Consider the following 9,728-nt stretch of genomic DNA (forward strand, 5'->3'; position numbering starts at 1 on the left):
TTCTTCTTCTTCTTCTTCTTCTTCTTCTTCTTCTTCTTCTTCTTCTTCTTCTTCTTCTTCTTCTTCGCTTCTCCTCCTCTTCCTCTTCCTTCTTCTGTATTCCTCTGTTGAAAATCAAATGTTTTGATGAGAACGTGGAAGGTGTTTTAGGTAGGAAGGAAACTTTCATGACAGCAGGAAAAACTGTCTCAATTGACTATACCGAAGCTCTTCAGTGAAATAAGCATATTATCTATGTAAGAAAGAATCTTCCAAATATGGTCTTATCTAAAGTGACATCAGTTGTGAGAAACATAATGACATATTATGGTAATTTACTGAGACACTTATTAAAGTTACTTCAGAATTTCCCCTCAACGTTAGTAACAATTTGTTTACTTTTAACCTTAGAGTTTAATTCCACCAAATCACATTGGGGATAATTCATTTTGCCAGCTAAAATGACAGTGTAGACATTCAAGTAGATATTTAACTATAGAAGAGAGAAAATATAATTTTATGAGTCATAGAATACTTTAACAAAGTTAGTTATCATTAAGTGATGTTTCTGCTGACAGCAGAATAGGCATGGGAAAGGACACAGTCCATGGACTTTTCCTAGTGGTGACATATTACATATTCTGCTGAGGCCCAGTGTTGACGTGCTTGATTTCCAATGTATGTTGCTTTACTAAAGTCTGAAATTTCCAATCCAATAGTTTAAAATAGAAGTTCATTTTCTTCTAGACACTTATGTGGTCTGTGGCAAACATACACTTCCAGTGATTCAGACTACAAACCCTGCCTGATCCTGTTCAGCAACAGATTTTCCAAAGCAGATGAAAATGGCAACATCGGACGGTGTGATGATTAGCTAGCGTGTAGTGAAATCTTTCAGCAGAGCAGGGGCAAATAGGCTACATGTTTTCTGGCCTAATCCTGCATTAGATTCCCATAACCAAATTACACTATTGTTATTGTTATTGGCACAGCTGAGTGTGAACAGAAGATCCACAGCCCAAGTGGCCTCATCACCAGTCCCAACTGGCCAGACAAGTATCCAAGCAGAAAGGAGTGCGCATGGGTGATCAGTGCCATTCCTGGCCACCGCATCAAATTAGTAAGTGAGCCCCTTTCTTTATTTAGGCTGAGTGTCCGTATCTTTCCTGGCTAATGCACAGAGAAGGGGGAAGAATGTTTTATGTAACTGAGACAATTTTTTATGCTTTTTTTTTCCTACTTAAACAAAATAAATGCTTGATTTCCCAGATCGAGGTGAAAGCCATGTTCTCCCAAGGCCTCTTTAAAAGGCATTATTAAAATTGCTCTAAGCTTGAGGATTTGCATTCTAACATTACCGGTAAATATACTTACAGATGGGAGAATAAGTAAAAGAATAAAAATGTCAGAAATTCATTGGGAAAAACAATAGACTAATCTTTCACCTGAAAACAGCAGGATGTATTCTTCTGATTGTATAAATTCTATTTTCCTCTTAGACAAAGCATAGTTTTTAAAAACAGTATTCATTTTGCATTGTGGTTTGAGGAATATTAATTTACACAATCTATAAATCTTGATAATAGAATTCTTACATCTTTATAATATCCTTATAATTGTGTCACACAGTACTATGTATGGCTAATTCAAATAATGAAAAGAAGTGATACATTTTCATTGCTTTAAGGAAATTTTTTAAAAATATTTTTATTAATTACAGTTTATTTACTTTGTTTCCCCCCTGTAGTTCCCTCCCTCCTCCCCCTCCCAATCTCACCCTCTCTCCCTCTTCCCCATCTGTGCCCCTCCTCCAGTCCACTGATAAGGGAGATCCTCCTCCGCTTCCCTCTGATCCTAGTCTATCAGGTCTCATCAGGAGTGGCTGTGGCTGCATCCTCTTCCTCTGTGGCCTGGTAAGGCTGCTCCCCGCTCAGGGGGGAGGTGATCAAAGAGGAGGCCAATCAGTTCCTATCAGAGATAGTCCCTGTTCCCATTACTATGAACCCACTTGGACACTGATCTATCTCCCATGTGCAGGGATTCCAGGCCATCTGCATGAGTGGTCCTTGGCTGGAGTATCACTCTCAGAAAAGACCCCTGTGTCCAGACTTTTTGGATCTGTTGCTCGACTTGTGGAGCTCCTATCTTCTCCAGGTCTTACTATCTCCCCCTTCTTTCATAAGATTCCCTGCACTCTGCCCAAAGTTTGGCTATGAGTCTCAGCATCTGCCTTGATACCCTGCAGGGAAGAGCCTTTCAGAGGTCCTTTGTGGTAGGCTCCTCTCATGTTCACTGTTTTATCCCTCCCCCGATGTCCATCCCCTTTGCCTTTCTGAAAGGGAATTGAGCATCTTAGCCAGTGTCCTCCTTCTTGATTACCTTCCTTAGGTGTACAGATTTTAGTATATTTATCCTATATTATATGTCTAATATAATATATAGTGAGTGAATATATAGCATGTTTGTTTTTCTGCTTCTGGGATACCTCACTCAGGATGATCTTTTCCAGTTCCCACCATTTACTTGCAAATTTCATGAACTCCATGTTTTTTATTGCTGAGAAATATTCCATTGTGTAGATATACCACAATTTCTGTATACATTCCTCAACTGAGGGACATCTGGGCTGTTTCCAGCTTCTGGCTATTATAAATAAAGCTGCTACAAACATAGTTGAGCAACAAATCAAGTAATCCAATTAAAAAATGGGGTACAGAGCTAAACAGATTTCTTAAGAGAGGAATATCGAATGGCAGAAAAACACTTAAAGAAATGTTCAACATCCTTAGTCATCAGGGAAATGCAAATCAAAACGAGCTTGAGATTTCACCTTACACCCATCAGAATGGCTAAGATGAAAAACTCAAGTGATAACACATGCTGGAGAGGATGTGGAGAAATGGGCAGCCTCCTCCATTGCTGGAATGGAAACCTGTACAACTACTTTGGAAATCAACCTGGCACTTACTCAGACAATTAGGAATATTGCTTCCTCAAGATCCAGCTATACCACTCCTAGGCATATATCCAAAAGATGCTCAAGTTTAAGGAACTTTTTAAACTCTAATGTTAAGAGCTATGAAAATAAAGATACTTTAGAATATTATGTGAAATCTGATATATAGAATACCGAGGTTAGGAGACAAAATAAAAAGAATATAATTGGGGGGGGGGTGGAGCCAAGATGGCGACTAGCACACACAATTTCCGAGCTGTGGAAGAGATAAAGTTCTGAGTTGATGAGTGGAAGAACTTCTGAAGCCAGGGAAACAATGGAGAGACTTTCTAAACAACAGGAAACATCGCAGGAGGTGAAAACCTTGGTCTCAGGTCACCCAGGGACTTGTTTGGGGAAGGTGAGAAATGGTCCTTTGATCTCTCGGCACTCCCCTCCCCCAGACCTCCCTCCTCCTCGGCACAGCGGACTCGCCTTTCTCAGCGCCGACCTAACTGCCTGGGGCCTGCAGCCACTGAGGCGGAGCCCCAAGCCCTTTATCGGCAAAGGCCAGCAGTACTGTGTCTTGGAGCCCCAGATTCGTGCGGCGGCTGCACCATCCTCCCAGGGCCCAAGTCTGCTAGACACCATACTAGCTCCGCAGGATCGCTATCACTGACGGTACGGCCCGCCCAATCCCACAGTGACAGAGAATACTCTATATACTCACCAAAACCAGACAGAAACGCCATACAAGCTAGACACACCAGACGCTGGGCCTCCGAAGCTTGGAGAGCACAGTGAAGAGACCCCAGGACTTCCCAGAAAGCATCTGGACTAGCAACCCAGTCTCCAGTTACAGCAGGACTTTCTAAACTGGCGGCCAAGCAGCACTGAGCTGGCGGGGCACATCAGCCCTCCAGTTTAAGACTAACCAGGGCCAAACCAGAGAACAGAAAGGCTGCTTACCCCGATTCCCACTGACGTGACCATCCTGAAATCTCCAGCTGCAGCAAGACCTCATAATCTGGCAGTGACAACAGCACGGAACTGGCGGAGCACATCAAAGAAGCAGGGCCAAACCAGAGAGCAGAGAGCCCAGATACCCTGATCTCTGCCAAGTGACCTGCCTGTACAGCTAGTCCTCAGCACACGCTAAGGACACGGGACCTCTCTCAACTTCCTGAAGAATTATCCAGACTCGAGAGAGAGACAGTACCAGTCTGATCGGCAGACTCCAAAAACAAACAGGGAAGGTCTCAGATAAGCCAATGGCCAGGGGTAGGCGAAAGAACACTTCCAACATAAATCAGGACATCATGACTTTACCAGCAAACCCCAAAATCGATGGATACTCCAATTCATCAGAAGCACAGGAAAATGACCTTAAAGCCATGCTTGCTCAATTATTTGAGGCTCATAAGGAGGAAATGAACAAATCTTTCAAAGAGTTGGCCAGTCAATTGGAGGTAAAGAAAGAAGAAATAGACAAAACCCTTAAAGAAACACAGGCAAACATAGCCAAACAAATAGAGGCACAAGTAGAGAAAAAATTAGTGGCATACAAAAAGGAAATGAACAAAGAAATAGAGTCCATCGTAGAGAGACAGGAATCCAAATTCAAACACATGAAAGAAATGGTGCAAGGCATGAAAACAGAATTAGAATCAATAAAGAAAACACAAAATGAGAAAACTCTTGAGCTGGAGAACTTGGAGAAAAGATCAGGAACCACAAAAGTAAGCATCACCAACAGAATACAAGAGATGGAAGAGAGAATCTCTGGAGCTGAAGACACACTTGCAGAAATTGATACTTCTCTCAAAGAAAAAGTAAAATCAGAAAAATGCCAATCACAAAATATCCAAGAAATCAAGGATGCTATGAAAAGACAAAATCTAAGAATAATAGGAATTGATGAAAAAGAAGACTCCAGGCTCCAAGGTCCAGAAAATATTTTCAAGAAAATCATAGAAGAAAATTTTCCCAACTTAAAGAAAGAGATGTCCATAAATATACAAGAGGCCTACAGAACACCAAATAGACTAGACCAGAAAAGAAACACATCACGTCACATCATAGTCAAAACACTAAATCTACAGAACAAAGAAAAGATATTAAAAGCAGCAAGGGAAAAAGGCCAAGTAACATATGAAGGTAGACCTATCAGAATCACACCAGACTTCTCATCAGAAACTATGAAAGCCAGAAGGGCCTGGGCAAGCATCATGGAGACTCTAAGAGATCACAAATGTCAACCCAGACTACTATACCCTGCAAAGCTTTCAATCAACATAGATGGAGAAAACAAAATATTCCATGACAAAACTAAATTTATGCAATATCTATACAGCAAACCAACCCTACAGAAGATACTAGAAGGAAAACTCCAATCCAACGAAAATGAATTCACCCAAGAAAACAGGGCATATAGATAATATCCCAACAAAAATGAAAAGAAAACAAGCAATGAAACAAGGTAAGATCATCGACTCCATTACAAAAGGAACTAACATGCATTGGTCAATATTATCTATCAATATTAATGGACTCAACTCACCAATAAAAAGACACAGGCTAACAGAATGGTTACAGAAACAGGACCCAACATTCTGTTGCATCCAAAAAACACACCTATGCAACAAAGATAAACACTACTTCAGAGTAAAGGGCTGGAAAAATGTTTTTCAAGCAAATGGTTCCAGAAAACAAGCTGGAGTAGCCATCCTAATATCTAATAAAATAGACTTTCATCCGAAGTTAATCAAAAAAGATAAGGAGGGCCACTATATTCTCATCAAAGGAAAAATCCAACAGGAGGACATCACAATTTTGAATATCTATGCCCCAAATACAAGAGCACCTACATTCATAAATGAAACAATATTAAAGCTTAAATCAAACATTGATCCTAATACCTTAATAGTGGGAGACTTCAACACCCCACTCTCATCAAGGGACAGATCAACCAGACAGACACCAAATAGGGAAATAAAAGCACTCACAGAATCCCTAAATCAAATGGACCTAATAGACGTCTACAGATCTTTTCACCCAAACTCAAAAGAGTACACCTTCTTTTCAGCACCACATGGAACCTTCTCCAAAATAGACCATATAGTTGGTCACAAAGCAAGCCTCAACAGATACAAAAGGATTGAAATAATCCCTTGTATACTATCTGACCACCATGGACTAAAGCTGGACATCAACAACAGAAACAACAAAAAGCCGACAAGCACATGGAAACTGAACAACTTACTACTCAATGACAGCTGGGTCAAGGAAGAAATAAAGTAAGAAATTAAAGACTTTCTAGAATTCAATGAAAATGAAGGCACAACATACCCAAATTTATGGGACACATTGAAAGCAGTGCTCAGAGGAAAATTTATAGCACTAAGTGCCTACAAGAAGAAATCCGTAACATCACATAAAAACAACTTAATGGCCCAACTGAAAAACCTAGAAAAAAAAAGACGCAGATACATCCAAGAGGGGCAGACGGCTGGAAATAATCAAACTAAGGGCAGAAATCAATCAATTAGAAACAAATAAAATTATCCAAAGAATCAATGAAACAAAAAGCTGGTTCTTTGAGAAAATCAACAAGATAGACAAACCCTTAGCCAAACTAACTAAAAAGCAGAGAGAAACCATACAAATCAGCAAAATCAGAAAGGAAAATGGGGACATAACTACAGACACTGAGGAAATCCAAACGATTATTAGGTCATACTACAAAAGCCTATATGGCACAAAATTTGAAAATCTAAATGAAATGGATAACTTTCTTGACAGATTCCATCCACCAAAATTAAGTCAAGATCAGGTAGAAAGACTGAATAGTCCTATATCTCCCAAGGAAATTGAAGCAGTCATTAACAGTCTCCCCTCCAAAAAAAGCCCTGGACCAGATGGCTTCAGCGCAGAATTCTACGAGACCTTCAAAGAAGTACTAACACCAATTCTCCTCAAACTATTCCACAAAATAGAAATAGAAGGAACACTACCAAACTCATTCTATGAAGCCATAGTCACTTTGATACCTAAACCACACAAAGATCCAACCAAAAAAGAGAACTTCAGACCTATCTCTCTTATGAACATTGATGCAAAAATACTCAATAAAATACTTGCAAACCGAATCCAAGAACACATCAAAGATATCATCCACCATGACCAAGTAGGCTTCATCCCAGGAATGCAAGGGTGGTTCAACATATGGAAATCCATCAATGTAATCCACCACATAAACAAAATGAAGGAGAAAAACCACATGATTATCTCCTTAGATGCTGAAAAAGCATTTGACAAAGTCCAACACCCATTTATGTTTAAAGTCTTGGAGAGATCAGGGATACAAGGCACATACCTAAAGATAGTAAAGGCAATATACAGCAAGCCTATAGCCAACATCGAACTCAATGGAGAGAAACTTAAATCAATCCCACTGAAATCAGGGACAAGACAAGGCTGCCCACTCTCTCCATATCTCTTTAACATTGTACTTGAAGTCCTAGCCAGAGCAATAAGACAACTAAAGGAGATCAAGGGGATACAAATCAGAAAGGAAGAGGTTAAAATGTCACTATTTGCAGATGATATGATAGTATACATGAGCGACCCCAAAGATTCAACCAGAGAACTTCTTCAGCTGATAAACACCTTCAGCAAAGTGGCAGAATACAAAATCAACTCAAAAAAATCAGAAGCCCTCTTGTATACCAAAGACAAAAAGGCTGAGAAAGAAATTAGGGAAACAACACCCTTCACAATAGCCACTAATAACATAAAGTACCTTGGGGTGACTCTAACCAAGCAAGTGAAAGACCTGTTTGAGAAAAACTTCAAGTCTTTGAAGAAAGAAATTGAAGAAGATCTCAGAAGATGGAAAGATCTCCCGTGCTCATGGATTGGTAGGATTAACATTGTGAAAATGGCTATCCTGCCAAAAGCAATCTACAGATTCAATGCAATTCCCATCAAAATACCAACTCAATTCTTTACAGACCTTGAAAAAAAGATTCTCAGCTTCATATGGAGAAACAAAAAACCCAGAATCTCCAAAACGATGCTGTACAACAACAGATCATCTGGAGGTATCTCTATTCCCGATCTCAAGCTGTACTGCAGGGCAACAGTAATAAAAACTGCATGGTATTGGCATAGAAACAGAAAGGAGGATCAATGGAATCACATAGAAGACCCAGAAATAAACCCATACACCAATGAATACTCGAATTTTGACAAAGAAGCCAAAACCATTCAATGGAAAAAAGACAGCATCTTCAACAAATGGTGCTGGTCCAACTGGATGTCCACATGCAGGAAAATGAAAATAGATCTATATTTATCACCCTGTAAAAAACTAAAGTCCAAGTGGATCAAAGACCTCAACATAAAACCAGATACTCTAAATCAGTTGGAAAAAAAAGTGGGAAACAGCCTAGAACTCATTGGCACAGGAGACAACTTCCTGAACAGAACACCAACAGCACAGGCTCTAAGAGCAACAATCAATAAATGGGACCTCATGAAACTGAAAAGCTTCTGTAAAGCAAAAGACACTGTCATCAAAACAAATAGACAGCCTACAGATTGGGAAAGAATCTTCACCAACCCTTTATCTGACAGAGGGCTAATATCCAGTATATATAAAGAACTAAAGAAGCAGAAAAGCAACAAACCAAGTAATCCCATTAAAAAATGGGGAACAGAGCTAAACAGAGAATTCTCGAAAGAGGAACATCGAATGGCAGAGAAACACTTAAAGAAATGCTCAACCTCATTAGCCATTAGGGAAATGCAAATCAAAACGACCCTGAGATTTCACCTTACACCCATCAGAATCGCTAAGATGAAAAACTGAAGTGATAGCACATGCTGGAGAGGTTGTGGAGAAAAGGGAACCCTCCTCCATTGCTGGTGGGAATGTAAACTGGTTCAACCACTTTGGAAGTCAATCTGGCGCTTTCTCAGACAACTAGGAGTAGTGCTACCTCAAGACCCAGCTATACCACTCCTAGGTATATACCCAAAATTTGCTCAAGTACACAACAAGGACATTTGTTCAACCATGTTCGTAGCAGCTTTATTTGTAATAGCCAGAACTTGGAAACAATCCAGATGTCCATCAACAGAGGAATGGATACAGAAATTGTGGTATTTTTACACAATGGAATACTACTCAGCAATCAAAATGTGGAAATCATGAAATTTGCAGGCAAGTGGTGGGATCTAGAAAAGATCATTCTGAGTGAAGTATCCCAGAAGGAGAAAGACAAACTTGGTTTATACTCGCTTATATAGACCTACAAGATATGATAAACATAATGAAATCTACACACCTAAAGAAGATAATCAAGAAAGTGGACACAGGCGAAGGTGATGAATCCTCATTTAGAAAGACAAATGGGATGTGCATTGAACTTATGACAGGAGTCTACCATAAAAGGCATTGGAAAGACTCTACCTAGCAGTGTTTCAAAGCAGACACTAAGACTCATAACCAAACCCTCGGCAGAGTGCAGGGAATCATATGAAAGAAGGGAAGTTAGTACGATATGGAAAGGATAGGAGCTCTACAAGGACCAAATATATCCGGGCACAGGGTCTTTTCTGAGACTGACACTCAACCAAGAACCATCTATAGATATAACCTAGAACTTCTGCTCGGGTGTGGCCCGTGGTAGCTCAGTAACCAAGTAGTTTTCCAAAGTAAGGGGAACACGAACTATTTCTAACAGGATCTCAAGGGCAGGCTGTTTGACCCCCCCCCCCCCCAGGGGAGGAGCAGTCTGTTAGGCCACAG

At 40.1% G+C, this 9,728-nt stretch overlaps 1 protein-coding gene across 1 annotated transcript in view; it reads left to right on the top strand.

The window, feature by feature from the left end:
* The window catches only part of Tll1 (tolloid like 1), a 125,889-nt gene that overhangs the window by 87,042 nt on the left and 29,119 nt on the right, over positions 1 to 9,728 (top strand). The window contains exon 18 of the mRNA XM_055597887.1: positions 972 to 1,099. Coding sequence (XP_055453862.1) covers positions 972 to 1,099 — 128 coding nt within the window. The remainder of the gene's footprint in view (positions 1 to 971; positions 1,100 to 9,728) is intronic.

Source organism: Psammomys obesus, unplaced genomic scaffold (genome assembly GCF_907164565.1).
Source record: "Psammomys obesus unplaced genomic scaffold, mPsaObe1.curated_primary_1811, whole genome shotgun sequence".
Taxonomy (NCBI): Eukaryota; Metazoa; Chordata; class Mammalia; order Rodentia; family Muridae; genus Psammomys; species Psammomys obesus.